Here is a 19,324-nt window from a genome sequence, read left to right on the forward strand (position 1 = left end):
ACTGAGCTGCACTTCCTAACCTCCTGTCCAACGTATGACCATATTAGAGATACATATTTCCCTCAGATTACACAGATCCACAAAGAATTCGAAAACAAATCCAATTTTGATAAACTCCCATATCTACTGGGGGAAATTCCACAGTGTGCCATCACAGCAGCAAGATGTGTGACCTGTTGCCACAAGAAAAGGGCAAACAGTGAAGAACAAACACCATTGTAAATACAACCCATATTTATGCTTATTTATTTTCCCTTGTGTTCTTTAACCATTTGTACATTGTTACAACACTGTATATATATCACCATATATATATATATATATATATATATATATATATATATATATATATATATATATATACAGTGTTGTAACAATACCAATTAGGATATATATATATACAGTGTTGTAACAATGTACAAATGGTTAAAGAACACAAGGGAAAATAAATCACATATATATATATATATATATATATATATATATATATATATATATATATATATATATATATATATATATATATATATATATATATATATATATATATATGTATAATATGACATTTGTAATGTCTTTATTGTTTTGAAATTTCTGTATGTGTAATGTTTACTGTTAATTTTTATTGTTTATTTCACTTTTGTATATTATCTACCTCACTTGCTTTGGCAATGTTAACACATGTTTCCCATGCCAATAAAGCCCCTTGAATTGAATTGAATAGATAGATAGATAGATAGATAGATAGATAGATAGATAGATAGATAGATAGATAGATAGATAGATAGATAGATAGATAGATAGATAGATAGATAGATAGATAGATAGATAGATAGATAGATAGATAGATAGATAGATAGACGTTGAGTGTTTAAAAGGACATATATAAACCGAGATATGCTTCTTGCTTCCCTCTGAACAATTCAAATTTAGGTGGGACACACTCCTCATTTTTTGTGTTGCCCCTAATCCAATGCCTGTACCCCCGTAGCCCACATCGCCCCCCTTAAACCCTCCACCCCCTAAACCCTACATTATGTCTGTGCTGCTGGGGTCCCTGCACAACTGTCCATCTGACACCGGGTTGGATTTTAGCTGGATTGGATAATCTGGATGGGATGCCTCTAAAGCTCCCTGTAATTCCACAAACACTCACACACACACGCAGATTAAAAGCCAGCCGAGAGGAGCCAGGTTGGTTCGAGGGCGGCTGGATGTTACGACAGACATGTGATGTGGGGTCTGGGCTTTGATCTCTGCATCGCCATCTCTCTACCAGCCTCATCCTCCAGGGCACACAGACCACCACCCCAACCCACAAACCAACCACTAACCCTGGTAGTCCCTTGTCACAGACGTTGGGGGTCTGTGGGTTTGTGCTGGCGTTCCGTGGCGGTTGTTGTATCTGAAAATACTTTGGGTGTTGTGTTCATGATCAGCAAGAGAAGAAGGCGGTGGGTTGGTGAGTTGGTGGGTTGGTGAGTTGGTGGGTTGGTGGGTTGGTGAGTTGGTGAGTTGGTGGGTTGGTGGGTTGGTGGGTTGGTGAGTTGGTGGGTTGGTGGGTTGGTGAGTTGGGGAGTTGGTGAGTTGGTGGGTTGGTGGGTTGGTGAGTTGGTGAAATGGTGGGTTGGTGGGTTGGTGAGTTGGTGGGTTGGTGAGTTGGTGAGTTGGTGGGTTGGTGAGTTGGTGAGTTGGTGGGTTGGTGAGTTGGTGGGTTGGTGGGTTGGTGAGTTGGTGGGTTGGTGGGTTGGTGGGTTGGTGAGTTGGAACAATTGACCTACAGGACAGGCGAGTGCCTGGGGGTGGCTATGCAGACTTTGACACCCCGCCTCTGTAGACATGCCCCAATGCCAGTGTGCCTCACTAGGCACCCCCTTTGTTTTCTGTTTGGGGGTCGGGGAGGGGGGGATGGTGACCCCATCCCGCCTCATCATACAGCCTATTTACAGTAGACCACAACATCGTCAGTGTAGTCAGGGTATCACACTGCCACAAATTGTTCGGCTAGGATGCAAGGCTGTTTCATTTCGTCATTTTATTTACAGAGGGGTCACGGGTTCTCTGTCTCGCCCATGTGATTTGGCCTTTCTAACCAATCAGATATCCCGATTCAGACTGGGCATAGCAAAGGGGAGAGGGAAAAAATCCTTTTCATTCTGTGTTTTTTTAATCTTTTGCGAAACGTCGAAAGTGGTCGCCATCTGTTTAACGCTGTACGAAGGTAATGCCTATTTTTCAGCTTCTAGATCAGGTTTGAGGAAGGCCTCTGATGAGTCCAATGGTCATATTGTTACTATTCAAATATGCATTTCTTTTTATAAACACATATGGTGGAAATGTAAAATAGTGCAATTGACTGTATCATATGTACGTACAGTAGGCTGTTAGACCATGTGTAAAAAAAGGCTTCATGGGTAGTCTCCTGGCTTTAAACTGGCAGCAGGAGATATTGGCCAATGTTGAGTTGGGAAATGTCTTCAATAATTAATGAATGTCTGTAGAGTTATCGTTAAGTGGCGCGGGAACAGCAGCCGTTGACATGTTGGGAGTTTATTATCTCACTCCCATCGTTATTTGAAACCCCTTTGTTTTGTAATACAGTGGACATCGATCTGACTCCATTGTTTTAGCCGTTGCTCTTAGTGTGTCCTTCATTAGGCAAATACAAAGGGTGTTGCGACCCCATGTGTGTGCTGTGAAAGTATTTCTGTATTCCCTTGAGAATCGCCGGTTAGCTTGTTGGTTGGTTGGACCCCTTTCTTTGTGGTCCCTCCATGTTCCCTGCTATTGACTCACCCTTGTGATCGTATACATTGGGGATAATTGTTTAATGGAATTATCGGTTAATTGTTCCTTTAAGGTGGGTTCTAATAACATTGTGATGTTTTGCAGATCAGAAGTGGCGTCGTTCTATTGCGATAGGTTCCGCTGACCTTGTCCACACTGAATGGTAACAGAACCTGATAGCCCATGAGATGGATGTATCTAGTCCTCACGACCATTATCCCAATCATCCTCACAATCAAATGAGCTCTCTTGATGGTGTTCTTGGTCTGTAGGAACAGTCAACGTGTCATTTGGCATTATCACTAATTCATGTGAACCGTGGGATTGAACTAAGGAAGCACCAAATCGTTGGAATATACGTTTCCTCCGTAATGGTTAGGACAGGTTTTAAAAGATCACATAATTGTTCAAATATTGCATAATCGACATTTCAAATAGCAATACTGAAGGCTGGCACTATTTTCTGTTGTTGAGATGATCAAATTAATATTTGTATTGGAATTTAGAAAACTAAATATCATTGTAATCTATCAAGGAAGTAAAAATACTACGATCAAAAATGATATTATAGAATTTCAAAATGATAAAAAAAGATATGCGTTTACACTCGACCCATTTAACATGACTGGTGATCTGTAAATCCATGCATGCTCATTCAGCGGAGCCTTGACTTAGGGACAAGCTGTGATCTCATGTACATTTGTGGGGAATCTAAGATGGCCGACCGCACGCTCTTCTTTTACCACCACAGCCACAGTACAACATGGTAATGCTACAACGCAAAACGGGGTCTACATTCTCTATCCCGTCGTAGGCAATGGCACATTTTACAACCCCATTTTGTGATTGGATTCTAATTAGGGGACAGTGACAAGTGTTTTTGGGGCCACCCATGCCCCATCCCTTTCGTCTCTCCAGTGTCGCCTGGCCTGGTGAGGGCACTACTCAGTGCGAGGGAGTGAGTGGTCGCCCCTGTTTTGACTGTGATGTAGGCTGAGGTCTCAGCGCAGGGGGCGGCTGATCTAGAGTGACAGCTCTAGAGTGTACAGCCGGGTAGAGGAGAGGAAGGCCGTTCGCTCAGCACCACAGACGCCCCCTCCCCACCTCCCCCCTTCTCCCCCCTCCAATCACACTGCAACAAAAGCCTAGTTAGCGTCAGATGAGACCAGAGCTGCTGCTGTGTCCTGCATCTACAACACATTCTATTCTATTCTATTCTATATTCAGTGTCCCCCATGTAAGAGTTTCTTTTTCAAAGGGAGATCTGACAACTTGGGTCGGTGCAATTCTGTCTCTGGCCACTTCGGTACAACAACAAGTATATTTGGTTATTTTATTTTCCAACAGCAACACAAGTTCAACTTGAATATCTAATATCAACATGTACTTCTCTGCTGTCCACTGTGGCCCTTACTTACTGACAGCAGGGCATTTTGAATCTATTAGAAGTAGAATGGTGATTTTAGTGACAGGCTCAGTCATGCAGGAGACGGTTCTGCCTGAGTCATGAAAGTAGATGGAGTTCTTCATATGGGGTTTCCTTCTGTGACGTCCTCATGGTATTGAGGATACATGGGACATCCTTAAGGCTCAACATAGGCCATCTAAAAGGTTAGAGGTGAGAGGTCAACGGTGATTGACGGGGCATATCGGTGCTATTTGAGGGTGCTGACTTGCTTTTAGTGAGTAGTTCACTGCAGCTATTTTCCTAATGAAAAGTCTGTTTAGTGCGTTCAGAATGTAGAATGGACTGGATCCCCTGGCTGACATTTCTCTTGGCTCCTCATAACAGATTACAATGCTGCGTCACTCATCTCTTATCTTTGCCAGCAAACATGGCCAACCAAAGAGAATACAGCTATGATTTGTGTGCCATGCGTAACATATGTATTCCCTTTTCTAGTTTGCTTGTGTGTTAACGCATGCTCTATTAATTACACTATGATTGAGCTCAAAGGTCATTTGTAGAATCAGGGTCAATTAGAGTCGGAGCAGGCAAACATACAGAGTATATGAATGTGGGGTGCACTGCTGGTGAAGAGCCAACGTCTTGAGTCACCCTCAGTTTAGTGGTCTCCCTCTCTCTACTGCTTTGGCTTACAAGTGTATGCTTATGGAGGGTTTATATCAAAATCATAACGACATATCTCTAGCTCGGTGGATTAAAATGGAACAGATGACGGGGCTTTGGCCTAGATTATACTGCAAGTTCTGTCCTCCATTTTCCCATTCCTCCAGATCTCAGTCTTTTTCTCACGTGCGCTGTAAGAGCCTTTTGCTTGATGTTTCATATAATCAGTCTCTGACTTTGTGGAGATTTTCAAACAAAACACATTTTCCAACACAATCTCCAATCACTAATAAGGAAATCTTAAAGATGCTGATTGCATGTTCTCTTTGGTCTAAGCTTGAGCAAGCGTACAGTACACACATGCACATGCACCAACTCACACACAGCTGACCGGAAGCAGCGAAGGGCAGAGCTGAGGCCGGATAAGGCGAGGCAACACTGCAGAGAAAATTGCTGGCTCATTTCTACAGTGCATGATAAGACTGCAGTGCTGATCCACTTCCAGTCAGTGCGTTCCTTTCTTTTGCCCAGCACTAATCAAGGCATCTGGACGGCCTCTGTCTGTCAGTCACCCAATTCTCCCAAATACCTTTCTCTCCATTTCTTCTTTCCTTCCTGACTGCTGACAGAATCATTTCAGGTGATCAGTGATGGCGTCACTTCTATTTAAGTCTCACCTGTCTCAGTGAGGGGGCCGTGACCGTACTCACTCAGAGCTCTCTCCTGCCCACCCCCTTCAGATACTGAAGACAGCTATCTTTTCATATTTAGTCAAGTGTTCTCGGTCACTTACAGTCCAGTGGTTCTACATAAGAGGAGGCATCCTCCATTGTTAGCTCTACATTAAAGAGCCAAGGAATGAAAAGAAAGACAGGCAGATGTAATGCTTCTTCTCCAGGAGTGATGCTGCAGCCTGCTGTCTTTTCTGCACTGGGCTGAGGGCAGGCAGGGCAGCAGACGAAGGGAGAGATGAAAGAACAGGAAGTGCCATTTTGTGCGCGGTGTTGTCCACCCGAGCGTAAAGCGTGATTAATTCAATAGCAGAGCACCATAGAGGAGGAGGCCAGCAGCTCTGCAGCTCAACATGGCTCTCTCTGACCCACTTACTAACTACATCAGATGTCACGAGAAATACTGCTCTCTCTCTCTCTCTACCTCTCTACCACTTTCTCTCACTATCTCTCTACCTCTCTCTCTCTCTACCTCTACCTCTACCACTCTACCTCTATCTCTCTCTCTCTTTCTCTCTACCTCTCTCTCTCTCTCTCTCTCTTTCTCCCTCTCTCTCTCTCTATCTCCCTTTCTCTCTACCTCTTTCTATCTCTTTCTCTCTTTCACTCTCTCTCTCTCTCTCCCTCTACCTCTTTATCTCTCTCTCTCCCTCTACCTCTTTATCTCTTTATCTCTCTTTTTCTCTCTCTCTATCTCCCATTTTCTTTATTTCCAACTTGTTGATGTAATAACTCTGTTTACAGAGAATTTGAGAATGGTCAACACATACATTGTCCAGAGCACTGAAAATACACTTGAAAACACTATTGGTCAAATGCAGACAATTGGTTTTGATAATGTAGTGTTCGGTCGGATGTATTAACCTTCACTCTGTTGCCTCACTCTTGAATACAGTGGTATTGTGTCCTGAATTGCATACCCTACTAATAGATACTAATACATAACTGATTGTGCTCAGATTCAAATGTGAACGGTTTGGGATTAAATGAAATATCATTCAACCAAGGGACACAATAGGCACATTTGAAGATAAAACAGGATTTTGGATTTGAAATGTCTTTTTTTTATGCTGCCGCTGTCTCAAATAGAGTTCCGTCTGAGAATGGTGCCTAATATTTAGCTGTTGAAATAAAAAGCAAGTTGACTGGAAGGCATGGATGGGGCATGGATGAATCATGAGTCTGTGACCTAATTCTATTGTGCTGCAGTGGATGAGGGAGAAGGTGGTGGATGGTAGGAGAGCTATTCAAACACACCACCAGGCACACGAGAGAAAATACATTCTCATTTCAGCCACACATGACGGCTCTCAGGAGGTGTGGACCCGATTGGAGTCTATATGATTTGTTTTCTGCATGCCGCCTTTTGAAGAATTCTTCAAATACTCAACCCAATTCGAAGGCATTTCCATCACCATGTATGCCTTCACAAAGACCAGAAGTGGTAGCTACATATACACCAGTATTTTTATTACAATACCACAGAGAGTGGTTACATCCTCTTTGATTTGATTTGATTATCACCAAAATACCACAAATAACCCCGGTAACCCCTGGCTCCAGCAGGCCATTGTGCTACAGTCCCAGCCAGCCTACCACTCCCCCCTGCACTTGGTTTTAGTGGGTTTATTTCTGTCCCTGCCCAGGCCCTGTGGCAGACCTGCACCACTGGCCAGGCTCTTAAACCTGGATTAAGGCTTTTTATGTAATCTGACCTCTGGGAGATTGGAGAGAGACAGCTGGTTGCAGAACCCTTTCCTCCCTTATCTCAGAGACCTCCCGTGGCCTCCCACTCTCTCCGTTTGGCCTCTCATACAACCTCTGGTTCTCGCTCTTTCTTTCTACAACGGGTTGGTCAAAACAAGCATTGTGATTGGTTGAGATGTGTTCTAAGCCATACACAAAAAAAAAACAGTTTGGCAGGGGTAAGCCTATGACGTAAAAATGGGTATCTTGTTTTCTGTTCCATCTGAGAAATCTCTACGCATCTCGTGTCTCATCAGCCCAGCCAACCAATTCATTAACTTTTCCACTATAAAAAAGCATCTTGACATTTCCCCCCCATGTTTCTAGCCTAACATTTGGGTTTTATAACAACAGGAGTTTGTCCAAACATCGCTGTCTGTCTCTTGACATTTGCAACATTGTTTCAATATTGAAATTCGATCTCCACTGTCCTATTAGGAATTAACGTGTCAGGACGGACATCTTTTCTCAGCCAGTCGTAATCAAACATCGTTTTTATGGATATATACAAAGAAATTGAATGCAGCGTGACTGTGTTAGCCGTAGTTGGCTAGCAAGCAAGGGATAAGGACGTTGCCAGCCATCATGGCATCGGAACATTTAGAATGAACGACTTCCCATTCTATATCCATAGATCTAGAACGGGAAATCTTTTCTCAGCCAGTCGAAATCATGAATCAGAATCCTTTGTATGGATATAAATAAATAAAAAGGTCAAATAACATTAAATGGAGCTACTCATTTAGTTCTGGGTTCAGGGATTATGGCCTTCCCTGTCCCTATACTTTTATGATGTACAGGTGGAGGATCTTAATTTGATCACCCTTTTGTTGCTCAGAATTTTCCTGCACCGCAGGAAATGTGGATGAGTTTCATAATTCACATGAATTCACTGAAAACCAACACTAACACACAGTTATATTAACACTATTGCACTTTTCATGTAGGCTACTTTTGGCCAGCTGATAGCCTAACCACGGATCAAGCAACATTATGGAGTAAACATTCAAATCCTGTTGCTGCAGGATTCTTTTGCTGCGACAATATAGGTCAAATTAAGATCCCAGAGTTAAAGATTGTCCTCCAGAGTTAAAGCACTGTCTGCCACTCACAGTCTATAAAACTCTTCCTGTCTGAACAGAACTCGAATAGTATTCATGAGCAGGTTCATTCAAAGATGATCAATGTTACCCAGTGGTAGTTTGGTACCTCTGTTTCCAGTGGGCCTAATATTGAGTGGTCGTGTCTCATCCCTCTTGTCTTGCAGGTGACTGGTTGGCTGGCTGTGGCATCACACTCTCATTGGCCCTGGGACTCCTCTTCTACGTGACCACACCCCTTCCTTCACATCCAATCCCAACATGGAACCACCCAAGGTGCAGCAGCCAGGCGAAGGAGGCCTCAACGTCACCCTCACCATCAGGCTTCTGATGCACGGCAAGGTACAGTACACACCGGCTGGGTTCCAATACTCTCATATGGCTTACTTTCCTTATCTCCTTTCCTTCAAGCCCACCGTTGGCTGAATGGGCTGGATAGGTTACTGTATATCAAGTGTTTTTAGATCTGTGGTTGTGAGGGAGACGAGGAGAGGTCGCTTTTCAAGGTTTTTGGGATAGTCTCTGTCATGTATTGGGTTGGACGTTGATGCTAACTGTTGTTGAACCTCTGTTTCTTTACAGGAGGTTGGAAGCATCATTGGAAAGGTAACTGTCATGTTCATAAACACATCACAATCGTATGAATATTACAAAACTGTTTCAAGACGAGTACATTTTTTTAATGTGACATCTCTCTGATGTTTTAACTGTTGTCTGTCTGCTGTCTGTCTTTTCAGAAAGGAGAGACAGTGAAGAAGATGCGTGAAGAGGTAAGTGCAGTATGTATCCCATAATGCACCTTACCCAGATTAAGAATGGATATTAAATGGATAGTATTCCATTTAGTACTTCATGATCTACTTTATTTATCTGACTGTGTCTACTGTTTAACCCGCAGAGCGGTGCACGCATCAACATCTCTGAGGGAAACTGCCCAGAGCGGATAGTTACCATCACCGGACCCACAGATGCCATCTTCAAGGCCTTCGCCATGATCGCATACAAGTTTGAAGAGGTATCTAGCATACATACATCTCCTCTTGGTCGTGGTTCATTTTACAACGGCTGTTTTTACAATTCTGTTACACCTGGTATTTTAATACAATACTATTATGCTGATATGATCTTTATGGTTTCTTCCCAGGATATAATCAACTCTATGAGCAACAGTCCAGCCACCAGCAAGCCTCCTGTCACCCTGCGTCTGGTTGTCCCAGCCAGCCAATGTGGCTCCCTCATAGGGAAAGGAGGCTCCAAAATCAAAGAAATGAGAGAGGTAAAGGGCATAATTAGTGATAAGGATTGATTGAATTTACTTGACAATTTATTAGCTAGTTAATGATTAATTGGCAAAGAAATGCACATACAGCCATTACATTACATTTTTATTAGTAGTTTGTTTAGGAATCGTTCCTTTCCGGCTTGAGAACCAGCTATTTTTCATTGCACCTTACACAGTACACATGCTCAATAACAGTCTTCCCACTTCAGTCCACAGGTGCTCAGGTACAGGTCGCAGGGGACATGCTGCCCAACTCCACTGAACGAGCAGTCACCATCTCAGGAGCCCCGGAAGCCATTATCCAGTGTGTCAAGCAGATCTGTGTTGTCATGCTAGAGGTAGAGTGTGGAGGGATGAAGGAGGAGGGTCAGTCCTCCCGGGAATACACAGGAAAATACATTCACACAGACCTTAGGAATCAGCTAGAATGTACAACGTGGATGTACAATTGTTTTTACCGTCTCAAACATCTAAGGAAGGAATTAGGATCTTGGTCGGTATAGACCATGGGACTAAATGATTATAACAATGTTGTAGATGATGGCTTCCCAGGTTGCAATGATATAGCCGACCTATGAGGTAAAATCATGTGATTCCAGTTGTCAGTGTGCTCTTAGACACAACACCTATTTCATGTCACTGCATGCATCCACAGTAAAGAACAATAGTGTGATGTAGTGAGTGTCACAGACTGTCTTCTCCCAAGGCACTGTCCCTCAGTCTACAAAACCTCTTCCTGTCTTCTCCTCTTTTTCTCTCTCTGTCTCTCTCTGTCTCTCTCTCTCTCTGTCTCTCTCTCTCTGTCTCTCTCTGTCTCTCTCTCTGTGTCTCTCTGTCTCTCTCTCTCTCTCTGTCTCTCTGTCTTTCTCCCATGCTCTCTCTCTCTCTGTCTCTCGCTCTGTGTCTCTGTATCTCTGTCTCTCTCTCTGTTGCTCTCTCTGTCTCTCTTTGTCTCTCACGCTCTCTCTGTCTCTGTCTTTCTCTCTCTGTCTCTCTATCTATCTCTTTACTGTATCCCTCATCCCACTGCTCTAACACTCTCTCTACCCCTCTTCCCCTCTCCTCCCTCTCCTCAGTCCCCACCGAAAGGTGCCACTATCCCCTACCGCCCCAAGCCTGCCTCCACCCCCATCATTTTTTCAGGTGGCCAGGTAAGAGCCGACCCGCTGGGGGCCTCCACTGCCAACCTCAGCCTCTTACTGCAGCACCAGCCACTGCCTGTTAGTGTCACTTCCAGGTTTTATCACTCATCTCCTCACCACTGCCACTGCCTCTGCTAGCATGATATCATCACCACCACCATCATCATCACCTCTACCACCATCAGAACTAGGCTAGCTACCATTTCAGCACCAGTTGACTCAGGACTTGATCCTAAACATGATCCAAAAATATGTTGGATGTTGGATGGAGTTGCTGTGCTGGCTGGTGTTGAAATGGAATTCAGCCCAATGCTGACCCCATTATCACACTGTGAACCCCGATGAGCACACATCAATTAGGTCCAATCACATTCCCCTGACAGTGGGTCCTCGACTCCCTCCAATCACATCTCTCCCCAGCCCTCACCGTAGCCACTCCCACCTGGCTGTTCTCAGCCAGTGAAGTTAACCTGAACCTGATTGATGTGAGGGGTGAAGAACTAGAGGGAGTCTAGAGGACAATGGAGGAGCTTGCAATATGATTAAAGAGAGCAGTTATTATTACTACCACATTCCTCTCCTAAAAAATAAATAAAATGTCCCTACTACCCAAGAAATGATCAGTAACATGTTTAGTACGTCAGCAAAGTATTCGTGTGCAAGCTCCCATTGTTTATCCAACTCCCTCCAACAGATATTATATCACATTTATTTATGAATAATTGCCTGTAATATTATGACATTATCTCAAGTTTCACAAATGGTGACTTGCAAAAAATGGAGCCACATAAGTGGTCAGAGACTGAAGTAGACAGTTATGTTCAGTATTCACCTCAGTACAAGGGATATGATATCTGAATTGTTTTTCAAGTTTGCTCATATATCTTTTTTTGCTAGCATTGTATGTTTAATTTTTACATGAATTTAACTTGATTTCCATAAAAGATAAGACAGGGTTGGGGTCTGTTCCATCTGTTCCATTTCAATTCTAGTCAATTCAGGAAGTACACTGAAATTCTAATTCAAATTCTCTTAAATGCTTTTCAATGAGGAAATGTGGAATCGGAATTTGGTTTACTTTCTGCATTGACTGGATTTGAAATGGAATTGGCCCAACCCTGCTAAGAGAATACTGAAAGAGTTATCAAGTGACTAGAATCAGTGAATATGATAGATGTGGGGTCACGAATGTAGACCACTACCGCCCCTAGTGGAGGTATAGTGGAAGTACATGGACTTTCCCAAACTCGGTTCCCAGGACCCCAAACTCGGTTCCCAAGAAATCAACTAATCACCCAGCTTTGATCATTTGAATCAGTTGTGTAGTGTTATGGCAACAAACAAAAAAAGTTAATTCCTTGGGGCCCGAGGACCGAGTTTGGGAAACTCTGATTTAGCCACTTCCATCAGCAGATTCTAATAGCGTTGTATGTTTCTCCCTCCTCTTCTTCCAGGCGTACACCATTCAGGGACAATACGCCATCCCTCACCCTGACGTGAGTTCTAATTCCACGAGGCAGTCTTCTCTCTACTTTCTACTCTCTCTGTGTCCAATCCTATTAATATTAACCCATAATATTAATACCACCAATTCTGAAAAGTAATTTCTGTCTCTTTCAAATCTGAAATTACTCACAACCTCTGTCCTCTGTTTGGAGCCAAACTTCATAGGACTTGGCCTGTAGGAAAACTAGCAGAGGGACACAGAAAGAAAACAATTATTTCCTTATCACCCAGAATAATAAGGATACCGGTTGCTCAAGTGAGGAATGTGAAAGTTAAGTGCAGTATTTCTTCAGAGAGGAGGTCAATTTCAAGGAATACCGCAACGTAGTCAAACGGACATGGTATGTTTCATGACTCCATGTTGGGTCCAAGTGTTTCAGACACAGACATCCATGAACTACATTTCACATGGCACCATCCAAACACACAGAGACGTCCTTTCTTCACCGACTCGGGCCAAGTCCTCTATGAGTTTCCTTTCTCTCTCTCTCTCTCTCTCCTCCTATCTGTGTCACTGCTTCTCCTGAATCCTGTCTTTCTTCTTGTACGGTTTCTTGGTGACAGACCTGACCTGTGTGTGTGTGTGTGTTTTAACGATGCCCTCATAGCTCTGCTGTCCCTCCTACCCCCCTCAGCAGTTGACCAAGCTCCACCAGTTGGCTATGCAGCAAACCCCCTTTAACCCCCTTGGACAGACCACCCCTGCCTTCCCCGGTACGTACCCACCTACACGAGAACCACCCTCTACCAAATCTCCTTCTCTTTTTTTACCTGTAGAGACACACACACACACTTCCTCCTCTTTCTCTCTCTCTTCCTCTGTCTTTCTCTGTTCATTCTCTTCCTGTCGTTCTTTGTGCTGCGCTTCCGATGACATGGCCACCTGGTGGTTGCTCTTGTTGACCTTTTATTTGTAGTTTTTCAAATATTTGGTTTGTTTTCTTAATCTGCTTTTGTAGCTCCTTGAAGATTTTGGTCCTTCCGAGTTAGTTTTATCTGGGTCGGCGGGTAAATCTCCTCTGGTTTGAGAACCAACCCCCTTTCCAACAGAGAAGCAGAAGCCACAGGCTCCTCTCTCAAGACCTCTGCAGAAGCATCTCCAATCAGGGTTCCGACTATATGTCTCCAAAGCTAACTGTCGCTCACAGCGGACGCCACCCTCCCCGTGCAAAACTCTATTTTATGCCGTGTCCCCTCTCTCGGTCTCTCTCTCTCCCATATAGCAGGTCTGGATGCCAGTAACCAGGCCAGTACTCATGAACTCACCATTCCCAATGATGTGAGTATGGGGACCATGGAGCTTTTCATTTGACATTTGTCATCTATTGTCATGTAAGGGATGGGTAAGGTGATTTCACCAATAGTCAGTCAATATTTTAACAAACAGTTTTCAAATGCTTGCATGCACAACCATGGATATATTTGTAAAAATAGAACAATTGAAAAAAGGGGTCAGTGTGTCAGGGTGCATGTGCCTTTGTCTGCATTCCATTCAGACTTTGCTATTCCCCTGTTTTAAGTCCCTCCGCCTCTTCTTCCCAGCTAATAGGCTGCATAATCGGGCGCCAGGGAACCAAAATCAACGAGATCCGTCAGATGTCTGGGGCGCAGATCAAAATTGCTAACGCCATGGAAGGGTCATCGGAGCGCCAGATCACCATCACAGGAACCCCCGCCAACATCAGCCTGGCCCAGTACCTCATCAACGCAAGGTCAGAGTTCTGGCAGACACACACACATTACAATTGACAAAGGGGTCAACAGCTCACCTGTTGTCCCAGGGATCCTCTGTTTGTCTGTTTGTTGTTATTACATTATCTTCAGCTAAAGAATTTGACAGAAACAATAATGTACTCCCTTTCCCATCATGCCCTGTGGCAGGTTCAGAGACGTGGCGGCCATGTGGAATGACCCATCCTCCATGACGACATCCTAAGGACCCAGCCCGGCCGGCCTCCACTCCCTCTGCTCCACTCCCTCCATCTCCTGACCACTGAAGACATGATGTTCCTACCTAACTCCTGATGATGATGCCCTCTAGACTAATGAATCTGGCTCTGATAACAACTCCCTTGACCCTCCAGCTTACTACCATGATCGCTCTCTAATAAGAGACCTGTTGCTTTCAGAGAAACTGAAAAATAAGTAATGTCTTTGTTTTCGTTGATTTTAGACCTTTAGACAAGTGTTGAAGCATGTTGAACGTTCATTAGGATCAAATTGTGTAATTCTGAATTATCGCTACTGTTACAAAATAGGATTTCAATATCAGTTTGATAAAAAATGTACAAAAAAAAATGTAAAAACATTGGAAAAACATTGGAAAAAAATGCTACTGTTCCATTTTCTAGGTGCTGGGTGATACTATCGGCACAGTATGGTGGGATGTAGCCCAATGATTACTTTATGATGCTCTTTTGAAAAGAGGTCTTTTTAGGTACATTTAATCGTTCTATTTTTACCCCTATTCGGATCCTTAAAATGATCTGCTTACTAATCCGATCTCTACCCATAACTTTTTGCTGCATCACATGACCTCTGTGAGCCAATGGTATCACTCCTAGAGCCCTCCTTTCTATGTTAATTTCTTGTATTTTACATTATGACTTATACTGCATGTGTTCAGTAATGTATTGTATGTATTTGAGTATTCCAGTTTGGTGTAAGTGTTCCTATGGTGTTGCTATGTTATTGCTGGTGGGAGGAGCTATTGGAGGATGGGCTCATTGTAATGGCTGGAATGGAATTAATGGAACATAGCCAAAGGTGTGGTTTCCATTTCTTTGATGTGTTTGACTCCGTTCCATGGATTCTATTCCAGCCATTACAATGAGCCCGTCCTCCTATTACTCCTCCCACCAGCCTCCACTGCTCCAAACCTTTTCCGCAATTATTTTCATGAGTTTTTTTGCCATTCACGTCTAGTCCTACTACCACCCCAAATGAATAACTCTCCCTCACATCCTCCAGGAACCCTATTTATAGTATTTAAGAAGCATGAAAGGAAATTACTCAAGAAAAGAATCATCAGTGGCTAAAAACTGTATCCTAACTGACTGAAAACTAAAATGATTGTTTACTCGATTTCTTAACCAAGACTACTGTGGGTGACCACATAGTCAGCTATGCTACGCTCATGCAATAGACAATTCAACTCTTGGTTATACTGTGGACTGCCTCTAGTGGGTGAGGAATTAGTTGGACTTAAGACTATTGCTGTGTCCAAATTCTCTTAGTTGGCTTCCTTTCGTCGTCTCCTTCACTCCCATGTCCACGACAGATAAAAGAGGCTTCAATGTACTACTCTTGAAGGAAAGGAGACCAGGAGAGGAAGCTGTTTGATATTATTGGGACGTGGCCATAGGTGTTTGGATGGAGCCAAATGTTTATGGGCCATGGAATGTTCTGGGGTTCATGGGGGAACCCGTGGGGCCTGGGCGGACGTGTTTACCCCCACGCCGCCACATTCGCGATTGTTCATCCATCATGTTATTTTTATTATAATATTGTTTATTTCATGCTTTAGGTTTTGAATATCATTATGCTTTTACGATGATGTCAACAGATTAGATGACAAAGTCATGTTGCTCGTTTTAAGTGATTTAAAAAACAAAAATTGCAATTCTATTTATTGTTTCTTGGTGCATCATAATGACTGTTTTGGTTGATCATGATATTTAAGCTAGGTTTTTTTGTGTGTATTGTATTGGATTTCAGGGTAGGTTTGGGCTATATTTGCTTGTGTGTACTGTATTGGATTTCAGGGTAGGTTTGGGCTATAGTTGTTTGGATTAAACATGGCAAATTCCCTTCATAACAATTCTCAAGCTTATTCAAAGTATAGGCGGTTGTGACATGGCATGTTTGCAAGCCTGGGCTGAGGTCATATTCAGCATTGATGCATATGAACAGCCTTTGAATGTTATCCTCTCAACACAGGTCATTCATTCACTGTCCAACTGGTTTCAAGTACAGTGAAAACCATCCTGGTCTGGATTTTCATTCTGTAAGACTGGTTTGTTTCATGTAACTCCCTGTTTTGGTTTCAATATGCTGAGCCTGACTTTGGGTCTAATTTCAACCGCTTTCATCATATAAACGTGATATGTCAATGGACCAAATGCTGTACTGATGTACTGAATGATGCATAGTTGATTATTATTCTGCAATAATTCTTACATTTTGATGTTAAACTGAAGTGGTAGTGCTAGCCTTGACATTATGGGTTTGTGTTATTCGTTTAATTTAAAACTTTGCCATAGCTCGTAATTCAATGGAATGTTTGTCATTTAAACAAGTTCAAATGTCTGTTTTATTTGGCAAGCTTTTTAGAACTGTTCAGCTTCTCATCATCGATTGCATTCAGACTAGGCAGGAATATTGAATTGTTGAAATAGTGATGCCAATGTGATTTCAATAACTTCAATATCCATATGTTGTTACAGTGTATTGAAACTGTATTTACACTGGCATATATGACTGAGTATACACACCTACTGAAACAGACTAAAATGCAACTGATGCAATAACAAGGGAATGATGTGCAATTATTATTTGTATTTTTTCTTGTGCATATAATACAAGGAAAGTTTGTCATGTATTTACAACTCATTGTTGCTCCTTGACCTCCTTCCTTTCTGGACGGCGGCAGCAACAAAAATTGAAGAAATACATGAGATATTTTTTTCTTTGTTTTTGCTCCTGTATATTTTGCTTATTTAGGAAAATGTAACGGAGCTTGGTATATATTTTCAGTTGGATTATTTGCAATGAGCAAATCTATTTTAGGTTGAAGTAATTTCATTATTTAGGTTACTTTTGAAATTGTTTGTAAGTAAGAAAATGAATAAAGTTTTTCTTCTTGTGAACCTAGGTTTGTCTTGTATCATTTTGATCTTCAATGATATCAAAAGGGGCTTGGTTTTTCTGTGTTGCCCATTAAATTGTTACTGTCAGCGGCGTACATGCCATCTTGTATGTCTTCTTGAATGTCTCATCTTGAATGTATCATCCTGAATGTTAAATCTTGTATGTCTCATCTTGTATGTCTCATCTTGATTGTCTCATCTTGATGGTATCATCTTGAATGTCTCATCTTGAATGTCTCATCTTGATGGTATAATCTTGAATGTCTCATATTGATGGTATCATCCTGAATGTCTCATATTGATGGTATTCCTGAATGTCTCATCTTGATGGTATCATCCTGAATGTCTCATATTGATGGTATTCCTGAATGTCTCATCTTGATGGTATCATCCTGAATGTCTCATCTTGATGGTATAATCCTGAATGTCTCATATTGATGGTATCAACCTGAATGTCATCTTGAATGTCTCATCGTGATGGTATCATCCTGAATGTCTCATCTCGATTGTCTCATCTTGATGGTATATCACCCTGAACGTCTAATCTTGATGGTATCATCCTGAATGTCTCATCTTGATGGTATCAACCTGAATGTCTCATCTTGATGGTATCATCCTGAATGTCTCATCTTGATGGTATCATCCTGAATGTCTCATATGGATGGTATCATCCTGAATGTCTCATCTTGATGGTATCATCCTGAATGTCTCATCTTGAATGTCTCATCTTGATGGTATAATCCTGAATGTCTCATCGTGATGGTATCATCCTGATTGTCTCATCGTGATGGCATCATCCTGAATGTCTCATCTCGATTGTCTCATCTTGATGGTATATCACCCTGAACGTCTAATCTTGATGGTATCATCCTGAATGTCTCATCTTGATGGTATCATCCTGAATGTCTCATCTTGATGGTATCATCCTGAATGTCTCATCTTGATGGTATCATCTGAATGTCTCATCTTGAATGTCTCATCATCCTGAATGTATCATATGGATGGTATTCCTGAATGTCTCATCTTGATGGTATCATCCTGAATGTCTAATCTTGATGGTATCATCCTGAATGTCTCATCTTGATGGTATAATCCTGAATGAATGTCTCATATTGATGGTATGGTATCATCCTGAACGTCTCAATGTCATCTGCATGTCTCATAATGTCTCATCGTGATGGTATCATCCTGATTGTCTCATCGTGATGGCATCATCCTGAATGTCTCATCTCGATTGTCTCATCTTGATGGTATATCACCCTGAACGTCTAATCTTGATGGTATCATCCTGAATGTCTCATCTTGATGGTATCATCCTGAATGTCTCATCTTGATGGTATCATCCTGAATGTCTCATCTTGATGGTATCATCCTGAATGTCTCATATGGATGGTATTCCTGAATGTCTCATCTTGATGGTATCATCCTGAATGTCTCATCTTGAATGTCTCATCTTGATGGTATAATCCTGAATGTCTCATATTGATGGTATCAACCTGAATGTCATCTTGAATGTCTCATCGTGATGGTATCATCCTGATTGTCTCATCGTGATGGCATCATCCTGAATGTCTCATCTCGATTGTCTCATCTTGATGGTATATCACCCTGAACGTCTAATCTTGATGGTATCATCCTGAATGTCTCATCTTGATGGTATCATCCTGAATGTCTCATCTTGATGGTATCATCCTGAATGTCTCATCTTGATGGTATCATCCTGAATGTCTCATATGGATGGTATTCCTGAATGTCTCATCTTGATGGTATCATCCTGAATGTCTCATCTTGAATGTCTCATCTTGATGGTATAATCCTGAATGTCTCATATTGATGGTATCAACCTGAATGTCATCTTGAATGTCTCATCGTGATGGTATCATCCTGATTGTCTCATCGTGATGGCATCATCCTGAATGTCTCATCTCGATTGTCTCATCTTGATGGTATATCACCCTGAATGTCTAATCTTGATGGTATCATCCTGAATGTCTCATCTTGATGGTATCATCCTGAATGTCTCATCTTGATGGTATCATCCTGAATGTCTCATCTTGATGGTATCATCCTGCATGTCTCACCTTGAATGTC

At 42.3% G+C, this 19,324-nt stretch overlaps 1 protein-coding gene across 16 annotated transcripts; it reads left to right on the top strand.

The window, feature by feature from the left end:
* Positions 1-1,997: 1,997 nt before the first annotated feature.
* Positions 1,998-17,233, top strand: LOC112236872 (poly(rC)-binding protein 3). Of its 16 annotated transcripts, none has more exons than XM_042296730.1 (13): positions 2,021-2,221; positions 8,603-8,777; positions 9,018-9,041; positions 9,173-9,214; positions 9,334-9,450; positions 9,580-9,711; positions 9,927-10,055; positions 10,794-10,937; positions 12,314-12,355; positions 13,001-13,079; positions 13,592-13,644; positions 13,908-14,077; positions 14,247-17,233. In XM_042296730.1, the coding sequence occupies exons 2-13, from the start codon at positions 8,697-8,699 to the stop codon at positions 14,299-14,301; spliced, it is 1,068 nt and encodes a 355-aa protein (XP_042152664.1). In that variant the 5' UTR covers positions 2,021-2,221; positions 8,603-8,696; the 3' UTR covers positions 14,302-17,233. The 16 variants fall into 16 exon arrangements, with proteins under 16 accessions (XP_042152677.1, XP_042152676.1, XP_042152664.1 ...); XM_042296731.1 differs by having other exon boundaries at positions 2,022-2,221; positions 13,004-13,079; XM_042296728.1 differs by having other exon boundaries at positions 2,118-2,221; positions 13,589-13,644.
* The last annotated feature ends 2,091 nt before the right edge of the window (positions 17,234-19,324 follow it).

The sequence above is a fragment of the Oncorhynchus tshawytscha genome, linkage group LG14, assembly GCF_018296145.1.
Source record: "Oncorhynchus tshawytscha isolate Ot180627B linkage group LG14, Otsh_v2.0, whole genome shotgun sequence".
Taxonomy (NCBI): Eukaryota; Metazoa; Chordata; class Actinopteri; order Salmoniformes; family Salmonidae; genus Oncorhynchus; species Oncorhynchus tshawytscha.